A 20,891-nucleotide genomic window follows, 5' to 3' on the forward strand; every position below is an offset into this window, starting at 1 on the left:
TCAGCCAGACTTGGCAGTGCCCGAGTCCCTGTCTAGCTATAACTTGGAGGGGACCAGAGACTCCACTTCACGAAGAGTCCCTGCTTAATCAGCCACGGTGGGGAGATCACAGTCCTGAAGTCCCCAAGGGGTTGGCCAGAAGAATCCTGTCTACATGGTGTCTACAGAACTTTACAACAAGACTGCCAGGCATAGTGCGAGACGAATCACGCTTGACCTCAGCAGTGTGTCCATCGTGGCCCCACAGAGAACACCAGGGCCAGACAGAAACCAGCACTCGATCCCAAAACACATTCCAAGCCTGCCTTGCCAGACCAGACCGTTCCCTCTGTCCTCCTAAGAAATCACTAAAGTAGGCCGGGCGTGGTGGCTCATGCTTGTAATCCCAGCACTTTGGGAGGCCGAGGCGGGTGGATCACCTGAGGTCAGGAGTTCAAGACCAGCCTGGCCAACATGGCAAAACCCCATCTCTACTAAAAATACAAAAATATGCTGGGCGTGGTGGCACGCACCTGTAATCCCAGCTACTCGGGAGGCTGAGGCAGGAGAACCACTTGAACCCACGAGGCAGAGGTTGCAGTGAGCTGAGATCGCGCCACTGCACTCCAGCCTATGCGTTGGGGTGAGACTTCATCTCAAAAACAAAACAAATCATTAAAGTAACACAATAGGGCAATTTTCACACACCACACCCCTTGAGCTCTGAGGATGCCCCATCCTACTGACAAGGACCCCGATGCTAAGAGGGCAAGTTCCCGGCCCAAGGACACACAGCTACAAGAGGAAAGCTCACTTCACTGCGCTTCCTCAAACACTTCAATCCCAGGAGCCAGCACATGCAGGAAGCGCGTTTTTCACTTGCCGCCTGGCTGCCTTCATCATCCCACCAGTATCTCTGTGGGAAGCTACTTCAGGTCAGGCCCTGGACCAGCTGCTAGGGAAGGAGGGGTGGATGAAACAGACTTGGGATCTGCCCTCAGGATGCCCTTGGGGTCACAGGGCAGAGACCTTAGGTGAACACCACCACCCGTGGATACACAGCCACAAACTGCACTGCAAAGGCAGGCTAGGGTTATGGGGTCTGTGCGGCGGACCTGCTGAGATTGGGGGTGTCTGCTCCTCAGCTCAAGAGCCTCTGGGATTTAGGGAGCTGTCACCACGTGGCAGGTTCTGGTGGGGTGTCCCAAACGGGTCTAGAACCTTCAGGGGCTGAGCACACCCAGCCCTAGCCCTCTGTTAACTAGGTCAGCTAAGGGCCTCCAGTCCTACCGTCAGGAACCCATTCTCGCATCTGTTCCAATTGCTTAGGAGTAAAGAAACCCCTGTGGGAGGCGGTCCCTCACTGCTGGGTCAATCTGCAGGTGTTTACCGACTTCAAGGAAGAGCCCCTGACACCCCTCAGGCTGCAAGGCCTCTGAGGTTTTTGAGTTTTGCAGAGACGGAGACAGCTGGGAGAGAGGCAGGACCCAACCCATTTGCCTGAAGCTCTGAGTGAGCTGTGACCAGCACAGAGGTGACCCCGGGGGTGGTGGGGACTCTGTCCAGCTAGGCCAGCAGGGAGCAGCTGCAGAGAGAGCGCCAGCAGCCTGGGCTCTGCCAGATGCCTGTCAAGGCTGGTGCCCACAGCTGGCCTCCAGGAGGTTCTGTGTGTAGGGAGGTCCAAGCAGCAGCCATGGCCACGGGGAAGCAGACCTGGGGTTGGGAGGGGCAGGTGCAGGGGACTGTGCCAGGCTATAAAGAAGAGAGACCAACTCCTTCCCTGGGACCAGCTACGGAGCCTAGGTAGGAGTTTATTTAAACACCAAGGAAGTAAATTGTTTAGAAACTAATAGTTTGGGCCGGGCGCGGTGGCTCAAGCCTGTAATCCCAGCACTTTGGGAGGCCGAGACGGGCAGATCATGAGGTCAGGAGATCGAGACCATCCTGGCTAACATGGTGAAACCCCGTCTCTACTAAAAAAATACAAAAAACTAGCCGGGCGAGGTGGCGGGTGCCTGTAGTCCCAGCTACTCGGGAGGCTGAGGCAGGAGAATGGCGTAAACCCGGGAGGTGGAGCTTACAGTGAGCTGAGATCTGGCCACTGCACTCCAGCCTGGAGACAGAGCACGACTCCGTCTCAAAAAAAAAAAAAAAAAAAAAGAAACTAACAGTTTGGCCAAATGGTTTTCTTTGGGATTGTTTAAACAAATAGCCAGCCCCACAACGTTGCCTGAAAGTGCAACCTTCCCCTCCCCCGAGCCTCCTCCAGGCGGGCTGCTGACCTTTCCCCTTCCTGCACGCATGCAGGAGAGAAGGACGACATCCCTTCCGCAAGGCCAAGCACAGGGCAGGGGCCTGGGGCAAGGGCCAGGCAGAGCACAGCTTCCTAGTAGGCAGCCTTGTCCTCAAAACAAAAAAGTAGTCCCAAGGGATGGCCCGATGTCATGGACATGTCCAGCTCAGCACCATCCACCCCTGCTCACCTCTGTTCCTGACCACATGGACATGCAGGACCTGCCAGGGGCTGCTGTGACACATTGCCGCCAACCAGGTGGCTTCTAACATCAGAAATGAACTCCCCCACCGCCCCTGCCAAGGCACGCACCCCCAACGTCAAAAGTCAAGATGTCTGCAGGGACAGACTCCCTCTGAAGGCTCCAGGGGAGGATCCTTCCTGGCCTCTTCCAGCTTCTGGTGTTGCAGGAAATACTTGGAGTTCCTTGGCTTGTGGCCTCCATCACACTAAGCCCTGCTCTGCCTCCACGCAGCCTTCACCCCTGAGTGTCAGTGCCTGTTCTCCTGCTCTTATGAGGACACCAGCACCATGGATACAGGCCCCCTACTCCAGGGTGACCTCATCCTCGCTTGATTACATCTGCCAAGACCCTGTTTCCAAACTAGGTCACATACACAGGTTCCTGGGGTTAGACCTTCAGCATATCTCCTTGAGGGACACAATTCAACGTACCCACGTCCCAGCGGTGAGCAGATGGTAATAGCAGCGCTTCAGCGTAAGGCCAGAGGCAAGTGTGCCAGGCAGAGGGGACGGCCTGGGCCACTGCACGGAGGCCGGAGAGAGGGTGGCCCGAACCTGTCGCCGGGGCTGATCTGAGTGTGGCGGCCTGGCACCCACTAGCGTTGGCGTTGCCCCGCCCGCTACAGCTCTCTTCTGAGGCCCCACTGCGTGCAGGACACGCCCCACTGCGTCCAGCTCCGAGCCCAGCCCTGTCCTCCAGGAAGCCTCATGCAAACAGCCCGCCGTGCGTGCAGCAGATCCCAACCACAAAAGCAAACAGACTGCCACTCTCACACAAAAGCCGGGAAGGAAACGCGCTCAAATGTCAACAGTGGTTATCATCGGACGGGTCCTATCCTTCCTTCGAGCTGTCGGACAGAGGGCGGCAAGCACTCTGGGAAGGGCCAGAGAGCAAATATTTTCGGTGCTGCGGCCTGCACGGTCTCCTTCCCGCCTCCTCAGCTCTGCCGCAGCTGTGGGAAGGCAGTCTGCCTCAGTCAACACAGCTGGGAGCAAACAAAACTTCATTTATGGACACTGAAATGCGAGTTTCGTGTCATTTCCCCATGTCCCAAAACATTATTCTCCCGATTTTCTTCTCAACCATGTAAATACGTAAAAAGCATTCCGAGCTCATGGCCTGTTCCAACTGGCCCCTTGGCCAAACGACCCTCATACAAGAACCGTGTGTGACTTTGTTTTTGAGATGGAGCTTCACTCTTATTGCCCAGGCTGGAGTGCAGTGGCGCAATCTCGGCTCACTGCAAGCTCTGCCTCCCAGGTTCAAGCAATTCTTCTGCCTCAGCCCCCCAAACAGCTGGGATTACAGGTGCCCGCCACCACACCTGGCTAATTTTTTGTAGTTTTAGTAGAGACAGGGTTTCACCATGTTGGCCAGGCTGGTCTCAAACTCCTGACCTCAGGTGATCTGCCTGCCTCTGCCTCCCAATGTGCTGGGATTACAGGCGTGAGCCACCACGCCCAACCATGTGTGACTTTTATAGTATCAGAAAGAAAATTACAATGGGGGAAGGAGGGGAGGTGGGGAAAAGGGGAAGAGGAGAGCGGGTGGAAGGAACTCTCTGTACTTGTCCCTTGATTTTTCTGTAAACTTAAAAGTGCTCTAAAAAAATGAAGACTATTAATGTTGCTTAAAAAATTAAAAGGCATACAAGTCAATAGGGACAACACCAAAACCTTAGCAATAAATGAGCAAAGACCATAAACACAAATTAACAGGAAAAAGAGCAGTCAGTAAACGTGGAAAACGGTAACTTCTCAGTCATCTGCAAATAGAAGGGAGCCGCCCAGAGTTGCTGGTGAGGTGGAAAGGCTTGTTCGACATTTAAGTGGGGGCACCTCCCGCTTCCAGAAGGGCTGTAAAGCGCCGCAGGCTTCCTGGTCAGCAGCCTGGGAGCCGCTGACCCCAGCGTTTCCTCTCTAAGACAACACAGGCGGAAGCAGCAGTTGGAACGCGTGGAGGTTCATGCATCCAGACACCACCATGGCTACATTAGAACAGCAAAACTCAAGGCCAAGAACCTGGAGACAACCAAAATGTCCCCAAATAGTTTTGAATAAAATTTACTTATTTTATCTAAACAAGGGCATTCAACATGATGGGTGATGACACAGGCACAAAACAGCATGCTCTGGGGAAGAGTTAATGAGGTAGGAATTTGCACGAACGATAAATGAAAAAATATCAGACACATTACACACATAGTTTGAATGAATCTCCTAAAACGCAATTTATTTATTTATTTATTTATTATTTATTTTGTTTTTGAGACAGAGTCTCGCTCTGTTGCCAGGCTAGAGTGCAGTGGCGTGATCTTGGCTCACTGCAACCTCTGCCTCCTATGTTCAAGCAATTCTCCTGCTTCAGCCTCCTGAGTAGCTGGGATTACAGGCACCCACCACCACACCTGGCTAATTTTTTATTTTTAGTAGAGATGGAGTTTCGCCATGTTGGCCAGGCTGGTCTGGAACTCCCAACCTTGAGTGATCCACACCCCACCTCCAGCCTCCCAAAGTGCTGGGATTACAGGCGTGAGCCACTGCGTCTGACCCTAAAAGTTGATTTTGATACATAAACAGAGAAAAGGTGCACAAGACACATAGACACAGCTAACTCTGGGTGGCAAAATTATGGGTAATATCTATTTTCGTCACTATTTTTTATAATGTTTTCCTTGCTACAGTGAATGTACAAATGTTATTTTATAAGAGGAAAGAAAAAAGCCTCTGAAACACGGGTGAATGGGTTTACCCTTAGAGGCTCTCAGTCTCCAAGGGAGATGGGTCGGGATGCTGGGGACCAGGCCCTCTTCCTGGGGCAACGTGGGGGAACAAGACACCTACCTCGCCACTGAACTGCCTCGGGGTGTGGGTACTGACACCCCAGGCTCATTCGGTTTCCAGGGTCTGAGATGTGTTGACGGGAAGAACGACAGGATATGAGCAGGATGGGGCCAAATAAGCCACCTGCAGCCCCAGGAACTATCTGGCCAGCACATGGTCATCCAGTGGCCTGAGCCACCCCTGCCAGAGCCAGGAGGAGACCCTGCCAACAGGTCACCAGTGTGCAGGAACTCAGAAGGTCATCACAGTTAATACCCTCCACGCCCCAATGTGGGAAAATAGTGTTTTTTCACAACAAACAAGATAATTTTTGTTATTTTGGCAAAAGGAGGCAGGGCAGCCCTGGACACTTCCATCCCACCTCCTCACCCAGCCGCAGGGCCCCAGCCATCCCTGCAGACAGAATGGATGACACAACTTTCCTGTACCAAACCAAGTGCAGCTCCCAGGCCACAGGCCACCCAGGAAAGGTCCAGTGCCCCCCAGAGGCTCCCACCGCAGGCCTCCCACCACAGCTGGCACCACCCCAGGACGGCTCTGTTCTCCCAGCTTCTTTTCACACGGGTGGCAGAAAACTGAGATCCGGGGAAAGCTGAGAATCAGCCTCTGCTGCCCGGATGCCCAACCCCAGCTCTGCTCCCAGCTCCAGGGCCTCCTTCTCAGGGGCCCTTACGGGAGGCAGAGGGCTTTAGCCATCTCCCGGGCCTGGGGCACGCGGGGCAAACAGGGTCACAGTGCAGGCCACTGTCCACTGTGCAGCTCCCAAGGCCATAAACAGCCTGGCCGCAGTGGCTTTCCAGCTGGCAGGAGGCCAGATTACTTTTGTTTTTTAGCAATTGATTAAGTGTCTCTGCTGCCCCCAGGGGTAAGTGGTGGGGCAAATGCTGCGACCACAGCCCAGCACCTTGACCCGGGAACCTGCGCCGAGTGACCACAGGGTCACTTTTGACAGAGCACAAGGGAAGTGGCTGGGCCCGATGCTGGCTCTGCTGGAACCTGAGGCCGGCTGCTGTCACCCGCACGGTGCCGGGGGTCTTCCAGCGAGCGCGGAGAGGCCGTGGCCCGCCAGGAGCAGCCGGCAGACACCCTGGCCTGCAGTCTGCGCAGCTCTAAAACAGGGAAGTTGCCTCTCTGCCTGGGGTCGGGGCAGCCAGAGCACCAAGTCAGAGACAGCCTCAGGAAGGGGCCTGCAGGCGGGTCCCTTCCTCCCCATCCCCTGGTGCCAGCCAGCACCTCCTGTGGCCCCCCACTGCCTGCCTCTGCCTCCACGCCCCACCACAACCTCAGGCCCACAGCTGCGTGACCACTCCCAGGCAGGCAGTGCCATCTGACGGGCTGTGTGCCTGCTCCCTCGGCAGACAGACCTGACGCCGGCTCCCAGCCCCATCTTGTCACTGAATGACCTCGAGTGAGCAACGTGACTTGCTTCGCACATGTCCGACTCAAGGGGAAATGGGCTCCAGAGAGGTGGATGCCTGAGGCCAGGCCCCAGCGAGATGGGATATGCCTGAGGCCAGGCTCCAGGACACAGACCCTCCTTGTGGGTGGTGGTGTTTTTGAGAGAGTTTTGCTCTGCCGCCCAGGCTGGAGTACAGTGGTGTGATCTCGGCTCACTGCAACCTCTGCCTCTCAGATTCAAGCAATTCTCCTGCCTCAGCCTCCCGAGTAGTTGGGATTACAGGCGGCTGCTACCATACCCGGCTAATTTTTGTATTTTTATAGGGACAGGATTTCACCATGTTGGCCAGGCTGGTCTCGAACTCCTGACCTCAGGTGATCCACCCACCTCAGCCTCCCAAAGTGCTGGGATTACAGGCATAAGTGACCATGCCAGCCCTCCCTGTGGTATTAGACACTTGCAGCCCCTTGCTGGGGACCCTGGTGGGAACACAGCCTCACAAGCGAAATGTGGCATCATTGGGCAAATGAAGTCTGGGCAGCCCTCTCATCTTTGCCTAGAACTGAAGAATTTAGGGGCGTGGACGTATAAAACAGTTGGTGACTTAAATGAAAAAGGCCACATTCTCCCCTTTAGGCAGGCGGCCCTGCTCTTTAAAAGCCAGCACAGGGTGCCTTTCTGAACCCAGGCACACAGTAGGTGTTCAATGAACAGCAGGGGTCATTTGTACTGCTGATGACACCGTCTGTGGCCCCTGCAGCTGGCTCCGGCCTGAAGCATGACTGCACCCCTCTGCAAGGCCACCCCACTGTACCTGGAAACTCTGTGGAGGCGGCCTTGGGGACTGGCCAGGATGCCCAGGCCCAGATCCCATCTGTGCCCTTCCTCCATAGACCTCAGCAAGCTCTCAGCACTGCGTGCCTCAGGCCCATTTAAGAAGTAGGGCTGGGCCGGGCGCGGTGGCTCACGCCTGTAATCCCAGCTCTCAGGGAGGCAGAGGCGGGAGGATAGCTTGAGCCCAGGAGTTCGAGACCTGCCTGGGTAATACAGCGAGACCCCGTTCTCCACAAAAAGAAAAAAAAAAAAAAGACAAAAAAAAAAGAAGTAGGGCTGGCCAGTCATGGTAGCTCACGCCTATAATCCCAGCACTTTGGGAGGCCAAGGTGGGTGGATCACGAGATGGTCAGGAGATCGAGACCATCCTGGCTAATACGGTGAAACCCTGTCTGTACTAAAAACAGAAAAAATTAGCCGGGCGTGATGGCACACACCTATAGTCCCAGCTACTCGGGAGGCTAAGGCAGGAGAATTGCTTGAGCTCAGGAGGCAGAGGTTGCAGTGAGCCGAGATCATGCTGCTACACCCCAGCCTGGGTGACAGAGTGAGACTCTGTCTCAAAAAAAAAAAAATGAAGCAGGGCCAGCCACGGATGACCCCTCACACAGCTCCCAGGAGGCGTGCCCAGGTGTAGGACTCAGGACTATGACAGCTGCAGTGGTCCCCAACAAACATCACTTCGGTCACCCACTCCGCCTCAGTGGTAGTGGCCAAAATAACGGATTAGAATGGAACCATGTGACAGTACCACTGCCCCGAGTGACGGAAGACAGTTGACTCTCAGTAGTTCACGCCCACTGCCCCGAGTGACGGAAGACAGTTGACTATCAGTAGTTCACGCCCACTGCCCCGAGTGACGGAAGACAGTTGACTATCAGTAGTTCACGCCCACTGCCCCGAGTGACGGAAGACAGTCGACTATCAGTAGTTCACGCGGCCCCATCTAACACAAGCGCAGGGCGCGCTGCAATTTATAAATCCTTGCCCAGACACCGTCCTTTCGACACTCCCAGGTCAGCAAGGCACACGGGGCCTGCATTTCACAGCCACACAGCAGAGGGCTGAGGCCGGAACTCAGATGTTCTGATTTCCATTCAATCACGTCCCCAGAGTTGGCACAGAGACGGGGGGCTTCTCTTCACAAAGTCGAGAAAGTCATTGCCAGCTCCACTGAAGACCAAAGAACCTCAGCTCTTAAACACTCTTGAAGGTGTTACTGAACTCTCCCAGCCTGTTTCCTGGGTCCTGGTGTTGGTCTCGTGGGACACAGGAAGAGGAAGAGCCCAGCTCTGCTCCAGGGAGCACACCTGCCACACTCTCAGAGGGCTGGGCGTGGGCAGAGGAGCCATGTGCAGGAGCGGGGTCTGGATGGAGGGGTGCTGTGGCAGGGGGCAGGGGAAGGGTGCTCCGGGTGGCAGGCACAGCACGAGCGGGGGCAGGGAGGTCCACACTCAGATGTGTGCAGGGAGAGGCAAACCGTGCATTTCCATTGCAATAGGCAGTAAAGGTAGAAAAATAGAGTTGGGGCCAGGAAGGGAGTCGGAGACTTCTAGTGTCTCTCTGCAGGTGAGTGGCGGCCGAGGTGTCAGCTTAGCACACCTGGGGCCCGGGGCCGTGTCTTCTATCACTGACCCCAGGGCACACGGAACTAGGCAGGGAGAGCAGAGGCACAGGGCACGGTCAGTGAAACCAAACAAGGAGTCATCACCAAATGCAGAAAGGGCAAGGCGTGCCCACAGCCACACAGGGGCTTTGTCTGTGAAACATGGGGGTGCCATCAGGGCCTGCACCCTGCAAGCACAAAACTCGCCTCTGAAAATAAAGGGAAGCTGTTGGAGTTGCGGAGGTGGTCTGGGGTCAGCACAAAGCCGGGCTTATGCTGCAGTCACAAGGGGGACATGGAAGAGGCCGCAGGGTACAAAACCAGTGGCCGGAGTGACCACAGTCTAACTCTGAGCCTGTGGAAAGGGCGCCCAGAGTTCACCCACCCCAGAGGTGCCATTCACCTGTGCCTCCGCCCCACGGTGACAGCGTTCTCCAGGAATACGGTGCGCCCCTCTCCGCTTGCATCAGCCCTGAAAGTGAGGATTCAGGCCAAAAAGCAGAAGAGCACAGCTGCGTGGTTCTATTTCCACTTAATTCTGGAACAGGCAACGCTAATCCACAGCGATAGAAGTCAGGAGAGTGGTGGAGGGGGCGGGGGTTGAGGACAGCAAAGGGGCACCGGGAGCTTTCCCAGTGGTGGAAATGTTCTCTGTCTGGACCGGGTAGTAGTCATGCAGACATACGCAGCTGTCAAAGTTAATCCAAATGTACACGTTAAAATGTGTGTGTTTTATTGCCTGCAAGTTATACCTCAATTAAAAAAATAAAGTTAGCACTCAGGCTTCTTCCACAACTTCCTGAACCGTGCGAGCTGATTTTCTTGCTATTAAAAATTCACGGTCCATGGCTGAGAACAGCAGCTGCCTTCTGTTTGCAAAGTCAACGCCAATCACCGCCCGGCAGCGGCTGACTGGGCCCCTCAGGACCTCCTTTCTTTTTTCCCTTTGACCTACTTCCCTGATAAGTGACAAGACAGCCAGACTCTGGGAACAAACGCCCGTTATTCGGCCCCGAGCTGAGCGGGCCCTGCTCCCTGGGCTAATCCGCCCGGACAGACGGATGGATGTGAGGGGCTTTGCCGTCGGCTCCAGCTGTCAGTCTGCCTGTCAGACTCCACAGTGGCCCCCTCTGTTCCTCCCGCCGCCCCCACTCCATCCCCGACTTCTTTTTGTTTCCTGTCTCTGACAGACGAACATCTGTTAAAACTCTGTCTGGGTGAGCTGTGGCCGGCGGCCCGCAAATCCCCAAGCCGCACCCCAGCCTCATCTGGGCGCTGCCGGGAGCACTGCCTGGCCACCCTCTGGACACGGCCCTGAGAGCCGCCGGCCTGGGCATGTGTGGCCCGAGTGGCAGGGCGCACGCCGCTAAGCCCACTGCCCAAAGGCCCCCAAGCAGGAGGCATGTGCGGGCGACAAAAGTCAAAGCAACAGGGGCACGTTCCACAGAGGATGGGGCTGGAGGGGTGGCCGTGAGGGACAACAGCTTCCAAGGACGGTGGTGGCAACTCCCAAATAAGGCCCCACTCCTGCTGTTTTTAGCTCATTCCACATAATTGGAAAAACATGGCAGAAACCGAAGCCAGCTGCTGCCTCGGTCCCGGGGCTGTGTGGAGGGGGTGGGGAAGCCGGGAGGCCCAGGCTCTGCACTCGACTGCCGGGGATGAGAGTAACTCTGAGCTGCAGAGAGCAGAATCGCAGCCGCCGTGGTCCCCCCGAGCCCCGGCCACGCTGGGCGGCAGAGGGCTGCTCGCAGGACATGCCTGCCCTGTCTCATGGGGGTCACTTCAGGAGGGGCGAGGGAGCCAGGACACAGACAGCCCAGGGCCGGCGGTCACCCTGCAGCTCAGAGGCCACGCAAATGGCGCTGCCCTGAAGGCACACAGCAGTGCAGGGACCCCCACGCATCCCCACCTCTTGGAGGCTGCCTGTGTGCCCCTGGGAACGCTGCTCCCCGTCCCTTGGGGTCCCGGCGTGACCACCCTCTCAGCCCCTTCCTTGGGGAAGGCACCCAACTCCCTCCACCTGGCTGGCTTTCATTTACTCAGGAAAAAGCCGAATTCAAAACATCACAGAAATGTCTTCGCCTGTAACTCCATGAGAGATAAACGGTCAGACACCCTGGAGGGAGTCCCAGGGACCCTCGAATCTCACCTGAGCCTCTGGCTTCAAACCCCGAGATGTTTCCGGCCGTGCCAGCGCTGCCCCGCCACAACCTGCCACACACAGCCCTACCTGGGGAACTCGCAGATCTGGCCCCACCTGCCCACCCCGTTCCTTCTCGTGGGCTGGGTGGCTTGGGGCGGGGCCGGGGACTCTGGATGTGTCTTAAGAGTCTGAGTGTTTCTGACACAGCCAGGCCCTGCCCCCATGCTGGCCTTCGTCCCACAGGAAAGGGAGCCACATGCCTGGAGCGCCCAGCACACCCTACTCTGTCCTCCCCAGGTTGGCCCGCCAGCTGTGTGAGCTGTTCTCCCCATTGCCCCTTCACCCCTCCTCAGCTCCTCCTGCCAGCACCCAGCCTTGGAGGCTACTTCTGATTACAACCTCCGAAGGAAGCCTTGCTCCCCCGGCACTGACCCAGATGGCCTGCATCATTGCACTGCTCAGCACGACCCCCACGGCCTTCCTCCAAACCCCATGGATGGGGGAGTGTAATCACCCCCTTTCTACCAACGGAGAAACTGAAGCTCAGAGAGGCTAAGTCACCTTCCTAAGGTCCCAACACAATGACAAAAAATAGAAAGCTGGCCCACAAGTGGAACTAGGTGCCCCAAGTCCCGGGTCTGCCTGACACCGTACCTCCTCACCACCACAGTCCCGGGTGTGCCTGACACTGCACTTCCTCGCCACCACAGTCCCGGGTCTGCCTGACACTGCACTTCCTCGCCACCACAGTCCCGGGTGTGCCTGACACTGCACTTCCTCGCCACCAGTCCCGGCTCTGCCTGACACTGCATTTCCTCACCACCACAGTCCCAGGTCTGCCTGACACTGCAGTTCCTCGCCACCACAGTCCCGCATCTGCCTGACACTGCATTTCCTCGCCACCACAGTCCCGCGTCTGCCTGACACTGCACCTCCTCACCACCACAGTCCCGCGTCTGCCTGACACTGCACCTCCTCACACCACAGTCCCGCGTCTGCCTGACACTGCACCTCCTCACCACCACAGTCCCGCGTCTGCCTGACACTGCACCTCCTCACCACCACAGTCCCGCGTCTGCCTGACACTGCACCTCCTCACCACCACAGTCCCGCGTCTGCCTGACACTGCACCTCCTCACCACCACAGTCCCGCGTCTGCCTGACACTGCACCTCCTCACCACCACAGTCCCGGGTCTGCCTGACACTGCACCTCCTCACCACCACAGTCCCGGGTCTGCCTGACACTGCACCTCCTCGCCACCACAGTCCCGGGTCTGCCTGACACTGCACCTCCTCGCCACCACAGTCCCGGGTCTGCCTGACACTGCACCTCCTCGCCACCACAGTCCCGGGTCTGCCTGACACTGCACCTCCTCGCCACCACAGTCCCGGGTCTGCCTGACACTGCATTTCCTCGCCACCACGGTCCCAGGTCTGCCTGACACTGCACCTCCTTGCCACCAGTCCCAGGTCTGCCTGACACTGCATTTCCTTAACACCAGTCCTTGGCCGGCTCCCAACTACAAACCAAGTCATGTCCTCCATCCTGACTCCTCTCGGCCTAAACATCACTCCCAATGCCTCCCTCTGGAACAGGCACAAGGCCCACCAGCACAGCCTCCTTCATTACTCACATTTCCGCTAGCCCAGGGCCAGCTCTGGAGCCCTCGCCACGGGGCCTCTATCCTTCACCCCCGGACACTGGACCTCACCAACCTATAGCCAGGAAGAGATCCCCGTGTGACCCCAGGGCCTCCTCTGCCCGACTCTGAATTTCATTGCTCAACGTGACACCTCGGAAGGCTCCCTGGGCACTGGCAGCCCTCCACGGGCACCGCTCCTTCCGGCCAGCTCTGACATCCTGGCTGGCGAGGTGCCCTGCACGAGGCCTCTGCCCACTGGGACCTCAGAGCCGTGCTGTCACCTGCAACAAGCAACAGAATTTCACGTTTTCTTCACGTTGCCCCTGGGTGAGCAGCTGCTATCTCCAGGTGGTTTTCGGTCGAGGCGAGGTGTCCCGTCAGCAGCCACGCTGCACAGCTAATTCATGCCTGCCGGGTGCACAGCCATACCACCAACAGGTGCCTGCAGCCTGGAAAGCCACAGAGGAAAGGAGAACAGCGACTGTGCTCAGGTGACAGGACTGTGGTCTTTTAACAAAACACTTTCCTTTAATGTGATATTTTATGGCAAGGAATACAACCTGGAGGGCAGGACATTTGGATACTAAAGCCCCAGCATGCCGCGTGGTCTGCTTTGTGACGTCTGAAGCCCATGCTCCATTTTGGCCCCGCTCACAGGTCCGTCTCTGACTCACCAACTTCAACGCCAGGCTGCGCCTGTCCTCCAACCAGAACATGACTTTCTTAAGGACAAAGCCGTTTCTCACCCATCCCCATCTCCCTCTGGATTAAGAAATACGGAAAGATCGGCCGGGCGCAGTGGCTCAAGCCTGTAATCCCAGCACTTTGGGAGGCCGAGACGGGTGATCACGAGGTCAGGAGATCGAGACCATCCTGGCTAACATGGTGAAACCCCGTCTCTACTAAGAAATACAAAAAACTAGCCGGGCGAGGTGGCGGGTGCCTGTAGTCCCAGCTACTCGGGAGGCTGAGGCAGGAGAATGGCGTAAACCCAGGAGGCGGAGCTTGCAGTGAGCTGAGATCCGGCCACTGCACTCCAGCCCGGGTGACAGAGCGAGACTCCGTCTCAAAAAAAAAAAAGAAATACGGAAAGATTTTCTAAAACCATCTCGAATTTGCAGAGAGCCACCTTGGTGACAAACCCTTGAAACGCTTCTGAGAAGAGTTTAGCTTTTTTCTCAACTGTAAAACCTCTAGAAAACTCTATCTCCCCTTTTCCACACCAGCTGCCCCTGGAACCCTTCAGCTTCAAAAGGATCCAGGGCAGGGAGACGGAGAAGCCAGAATCCACACCCAGCACCAGCCAGTTAATTAACGGGAAGCGGGTGGGGCGCATCTCCAGGCAGCCCTGAGGTCAGGCTGGGGAACCATGCTTACAAAAACAGTGAACTGAAACGCTCACATCCTCATGCAAAAACAGACTCCCGGTTGCATCTTTCTGTGTCATCGAGGAGCTTTTTTCTCCCTTTGACAGAACACCCTACACACAGCATCTGGAACCAAAGCAGAAAGATTCAGGCTCAGAGTAACACAGTCCCCGCACTGGCTGCATGTGGACGTTCCCAGCCCAGAGTCCCGCCCAAGCAGGGCATCTAAATGACACAAAATGTTTTTCTCCTGCATGCCACTCATGCTCCAACTGAGTTATGTGTAAAACTGCCTCTCACAGCTGGGGGCAAAAACAGCTCCCACAAGACCAGAGAAAGGTGACCCCTGACGGCTGAGTCTCCAAGGATCGTGGAGCTGCGTGCTCAGCCCCCGCAGCCCTGACGGCTCTGGAATGGGAAAGCTTCCAACAGGAAAGGCAGGGCTTTCTGCTAATCCAGTGGTCCAACCCCACAGGTGTCTGTGGTGTCAGCTCCATGCCACAGAGCACAGGGCTGGGGCCAGAGCCAACAGGCCGCCTGCCAGCCTGCAGGGGCCTCCTCCTCTGGGTAGCCCAACCACCCGCTGTGAGCGCAGGCAGCCTCCTCTAATCACCACAGGGCCTGTCCCAACCCACCCCACCCACCCCTTGCAGGAAAATGAGCCCTGAGGACTCCCCAGGGCTGCTCTGGGTCTGGACATGGAGACAGGATGTGACATTTGCAGAAGGAGTGCAATGCCCTTGAAGGGCTCGGCCACGGGCAGCCAGTCCCCAGGGCTCAGAAGGCCCAGCTGTCAGAATCCTGGGGGCCAGCAAAGAGCCAGGGGCTCCACCTAAGTCTACGGCCCCTGCCTCTTCTGGTTGGGAAAGAAAGCAACACCCCTTTACTAGCTCCCAATGACAGCCCCCTCCCCTGGGTGTGAGAGGATTCTGGGACGATGCAGGCAAACCTGGACCCTGAGCGAACCTGCCCCAGCTCTCACAGGCCTGGCACCAGCCACAGCACCGAAGATGCCGGTCATGGTGACAACATGACGGTGATAAGGGCATGGACAGTGGACATGGCAGCTGGACACTGGGCACCCACTGCATGCCAGGCATCCGGCACAGCACCGTCCACCCCTGGATGAGCAGTGGCCCTTTGCAAGCCAGGGTAGCCTGGGCAAGTTATTTGAGGTCTCCAAGCTTGTCCAGCTGTGCAACTTCACTGAGCCATGAGTCTGGGGTTTTATCAGGGCCTATCAGAGTTCCTGGAACTCTGATGCATGAGGGAACCACACAGGGACCCTTAACAAAAGCTCCCTGGGCAACATGTTCTCTTGCCTCAATCTCCTACATAGCTGTCATTACAGGTGCACCACTGCTGCCCAGCTAAGTTTTGTATTTTTAGTAGGGACGGGGTTTCACCATGTTGGCCACCATGTTGGCCAGACTGGTCTTGAACTCCTGACCTCGAATGACCCTTCCACTGTTGGGGCAAGGCACCTGAGAGGCACGACTGCACGATCTGCTTGCTGTGGGGGCTGTGTCCCTTCCCCATTCCTTGGACAAATGTCCACACTCAGCCTTGCTTTGACACCCCAAGAGCAGAGATGGTGACCACACCTGCTTCCTACATGTCCATTGCTCTCCAGGGCAGACATTCCCAACAGACGCAACACAGCATTTAGGCAGACATCACCAATCGATGGTGGCAACACACACCAGGCCCTGCGCCCTCTAACTCCAGTGGCCAGACCCCAAGCCAGCTCTCACCTGCCCACCCCTAACCCACAGCAGCGAGACTCAGAAATGGCAAAAACACAAAGAGAACAGACATGCCCCATAGCGGGAGGATGCCTAAAAGACGTCTTGATAAGATATTATTCAGACAGGCTGGGCGTGGTGGCTCACGCCTGTAATCCCAGCACTTTGGGAGGCCGAGGCGGGCAGATCACGAGGTCAGGAGATCGAGACCATCCTGGCTAACATGGTGAAACCCCGTCTCTACTAAAATACCAAAAAAATTAGCCGGGCGTGGTGGCGGCGCCTGTAGTCCCAGCTACTCAGGAGGCTGAAGCAGGAGAATGGAGTGAACCCAGGAGGCGGAGCTTGCAGTGAGCCGAGATCGCGCCATTGCACTCCAGCCTGGGTGACAGAGCGAGACTGCGCCTCAAAAAAAAAAAAAAAAAAAATCAATATATCATTCAGGCATAGGCCAGGCACAGCAGCTCCTGCCTGTGATCCTAGAACTTTGGGAGGCTAAGGCAGGCGGATCACCTGAGGTTAGGAGTTCGAGACCAGCCTAGCCAACGCGGTGAAACCCCGTCTCTACTAAACATACAAAAATTAGCCAGGCATGGTGGCGGGCGCCTGTAATCCCAGCTGCTTGGGAGGCTGAGGCAGGAGAATCACTTGAACCTGGGAGGTGGAAGCTGCTGTGAGCCACTGCACTCCAACCTGGACGACAGAACAAGACTCTGTCTCAAAAAAAAAAAAAAAAAAGATACCCTTCAGGCACTAAAACTCATGTCTTTGATACATATTTACCTCCTGCAATCGCAAACGCTTCTGCAATGCATAAAGTGAAATAAGTAGGAGGAAGCCTTATGGTTCAATCACACAGGCACACAGTCACATACAGAAAAAATGCAGGAAGGGTCAGGGAACAAAAAAGCAAGAGAAGATTAAGATGTAGAGACAGACACACTGAGAGAGTAAGAGACCACCTCCAGAACTCCCCTCAGCTTCACAAACACACAGCGCAGGGCCTGTTACAGAATCTGTGGGGACTGCTGCAAAATGGGAGTGCAGAGAGCCCCTTACTCAAAAGGTAGGAATTTCAGGTCAACAACAACAGAGCTCACCTCATGTGACTACACAGGTCGCACAGCCCGGGAAGTCGGTCCCGACACCAACATGCTCCTGCCTCAGAGCCGCTGCACGCGCTGTTCCCTCTCGCCTTTCCCTCTTTTAGTCCTTCAGATCTCAGGCCTCCGGGGAGAGACTCCTGACCTGCTGGTTCAGGCGGCCACGCCCCCAGCATAGGAGTCTCCAACTGAGCCCTGCTGTGTCCCGTACCCGACCCAGGTCTGTCCTATGTCCATTTGTGTGCTGGCTTGCTTCCTGACACGGCCCCCACCACACGTGCACCTCGGGGCAGGGGAACAGGCCCAACTCATTAACTGCTTTCTTCTCGGATATTTTCTGGAATATTTGTGGATACTGGGGAACGTATATGTGCCACCTTCCACCTTTTTCAGATTGGCCAGGATGAGCTGCCTTTTCTTTTTCTTTTTTTTTTTTTTTTGAGACAGGGTCTCACTCTGTTGCCCAGGCTGGAGTGTAGTGGCGCAATCTCGGCTCACTGCAACCTCTACCTCCTAGGCTCAAGCAATTCTCCTGCCTCAGTCTCCCAAGTAGCTGCGATCACAGGCCTGTGCCACTACTGCCTCGCTAATTTTTGTCTTTTTAGTAGAGATGGGGTTTCACCCTGTTGGCCAGGCTGGTCTTGAACTCTTGACCTCAAATGACCCACCTGCCTCGGACTTCCAAATTGTTGGGATTATAGGTGTGAGCCACTGCGCCTGGCCTGAGCTGCCTGTTCTAAACCTGTGCCATGTTCCAGTGATTCTCTCTCCACTCCGTCCCCTGGCCCTGACTGTGGTGGCCGCTCTCTGCTGTCATGAGCCTGTATGTCCTCATTCTCTCCCTTTCCGCCAGGACTTCGACCAACACTGCAGAACGCAGGGTCCAGCTCCAGCACTGAGTTCAGCCTCTTCTTACCAACAGACAGACAGGAAGGAGAGAAAACAAACTCTGGGAAGGCCAAAGTTCCCGGGCAGCCAGCCGGCCAAGCATCCTTCTCTGCTGAGGCTTAGGTAGCCGAGGCACCCCCTCCTTCAGGGAGCAGGCAGGGTCCTGGGGCAGTCTGTGAGGGAGACCAGGGCCTTGCTCTACCAGGGTCCAGGTATGCAGCAGCAGCAAACTCATGCCTCTGGGAGCCAGACCCCACCTGCTTGAACCTACTATGCCACCTGCTGTGGGTGACCCCAGGCCAGTGACTTGCCCTAGCCTCCTCTGTAAACAAGGGGCTCATCCAACCTGGTCAAACCTCCTCCCACTCAAGGGTCTCTAGTCCACCCTTAATCTGCTTGGTCCAAACCCCTGGTGTCGCCAGGTCACTCACGAGGCAGCTCATCTGGACTCCTTCCCTGGGTCCAGTTTCTCTCTCAACATTGCCTTTGAGGCCAAGGTAAACGGTAAACAGCGAAGGGCCCCAGAGGTGATGGAACAGTGGGTGTCCAAGACACTCACCCTTTCTTTTTTTTTTTTTTGAGACGGTGTCTGGCTCTGTCGCCCAGGCTGGAGTGCAGTGGCCGGATATCAGCTCACTGCAAGCTCCGCCTCCCGGGTTTACGCCATTCTCCTGCCTCAGTCCCCGGAGTAGCTGGGACTACAGGCGCCCGCCACCTCGCCCGGCTAGTTTTTTGTATTTTTTAGTAGAGACGGGGTTTCACCGTGTTAGCCAGGATGGTCTCGATCTCCTGACCTCGTGATCCACCCGTCTCGGCCTCCCAAAGTGCTGGGATTACAGGCTTGAGCCACCGCGCCCGGCCGACACTCACCCTTTCTAATGCACCGACTCCCTCGTGGACTCACTTGTGCCGTCTCCCCACCCACCCAGCCCCAGAATCCCAAGTGTGAGCACCAGAGGCCCAGGATTCTGCCTGCACCACGGGGTCCCCAGTGCCTCGGAGCAATGCTGGCACACGGCAAGTGCTTGACACATGCCTGCTGAACGAGCAAATGGATGGATGAATGAATGAATGAATGAGCAAGCAGATGAATGAATGGAGTGCTGTCCAGAGCCGTGAGGACTAGGCCGCCCAAGTCCCCATTTCTCAAATCTCCTTCTCCCTACTTGGGAAACAAGATGCTTGGTGGGGGAGACTCTCCAACCATCTCCTGCAGTAGCCGGCACAGAGGACAGACCCTTTTATGAAACAGCCATATCTTCATTAAAGATGCTCCGCTCTCAGAAAGAGAAAGACAAATACGAACCAGGAAAGTCCTCACCAAGAGCAGGACCCCTGCCAGGGAGCAGAGAAAAGACCATGCGCCACGGGCACTGCAACCACACACCCCCCGGACACTGCACCCAAGTACAGACCCTAGCCGGGGAAGGCAGAGGGACCAGGAAACTGTGCCTAGAGTCAGGACCCCCATGTGCTCAGACAGCAGTGGGAGCAAGGAGCTTTCTCCACCCACTGGATACCAGGAGAGTCCTTCTAGGGGGCCCCACACCGAGACTCTGCCCCTTAGGACTCTCCCTGAGTGTGGAAGCCAGCCCCCTTGGAAGCCTCTTGCCTTCCCGAGTGGGACACTGGCATAGGAAGCAGGCCCTGTCCTCCACCACCTTCTGCAAGCTGGGCCCCATCACGCTACAGAAATGGGGAGAACTGGTACCAGGGATGGCGCTTTCCTGACACCTCTCGTTACCCCCTCGCTTGCCAGGCCCCAGGGTCAGTCCCAGAGGCCAGACCGGCTACCCCAGGCCCAGAAGCATCCCCGAAGGCAAGGTGCATCCTGAACCTGTGTGATTTCCTGAAGGGCCCGTCCCGAACTGACACCTGGAAAGAAAGATCCTCAGCCAGTGACCCAGAGGAGAAGAGCCATGCCCCACTGCAGCACAGCACCAGGAAGCACCGAGTGCCTGAGGACGAAGGCGGAGAGTGAAAAACTGGGAAAATGTCTGGGGCAAAAAAAAAAACAGAACAGGATTGACCTCCTGGGCTCAAGCGATCCTCCCAACTCAGATTCCCGAGCAGCTGGGACCACAGATTTGAATCACCACACCCGCCAAGTGGATCATTTTGAACGGGTTTGCTGAGGTTCCTTCTGGGGCAACTGGCCGCAGCCCATTCCCGCCAGGCCTCGCCGCACCCACCCCATCCCGTCCTGTCCCACTGGCTCACCTGCCTTACATGTCCTGCCGTTGTCCTGCAGCTGCACACCCGTGGGACAGGCACATGTGTAGAAAGGCTCCCTTGGGGACAGCAGGCACAGGTGGGAGCAGCCACCATTGTCCTCCTCACAGCGAGTGTGGACTGGGAAAACCAGGACAGAGAGAAGGCTCCAGAAGACCATCACTTGTTTCTGAATGAGTCGCATCCTGCCTCCTCGTCCCCCATGACAGCCCCCAGTGTGTCCCTCTGCCCAAATGCCAGCCTCAAGTGGCATCAGGGACCTCCCCGCGGGCACCATTCCACCTGCCTCATCACTGGCCCCCTCCACATCAGGCCCTCAACTCGGCCAGATGGCCTGCAATTTCCCCAAAACCAGCCGTGACCTTCCTGGCCACCCTCACACCCAGATGTGACCTGCCCGTGGAGTGGCGTCCTCCCTACCTGCTCCCTCCCACCAAGCTCCTATGACTAGAAAACCCTCCCCAGCTCCTCGGAGCCCCGAAAGGACACTCCTCTGCAAAGGGTGCCCCCCACACTCCAATGGCAGGGGTCAGGAGCTGCCTGTGTGGTAGTGACGGAAAACTCAGAG

General features: G+C 56.5%; 1 protein-coding gene across 2 annotated transcripts in view; it reads right to left on the reverse strand.

Annotated features, from left to right (window-relative positions):
* Positions 1-20,891, reverse strand: part of LRP5 (LDL receptor related protein 5) — a 142,520-nt gene that overhangs the window by 66,479 nt on the left and 55,150 nt on the right. For both annotated transcript variants that reach the window (XM_033204153.1, XM_033204155.1), the window contains exon 5: positions 20,312-20,443. In XM_033204153.1, coding sequence (XP_033060044.1) covers positions 20,312-20,443 — 132 coding nt within the window. The remainder of the gene's footprint in view (positions 1-20,311; positions 20,444-20,891) is intronic.

The sequence above is a fragment of the Trachypithecus francoisi genome, unplaced genomic scaffold, assembly GCF_009764315.1.
Source record: "Trachypithecus francoisi isolate TF-2019V2 unplaced genomic scaffold, Tfra_2.0 Lachesis_group8, whole genome shotgun sequence".
NCBI classification, from domain to species: Eukaryota; Metazoa; Chordata; class Mammalia; order Primates; family Cercopithecidae; genus Trachypithecus; species Trachypithecus francoisi.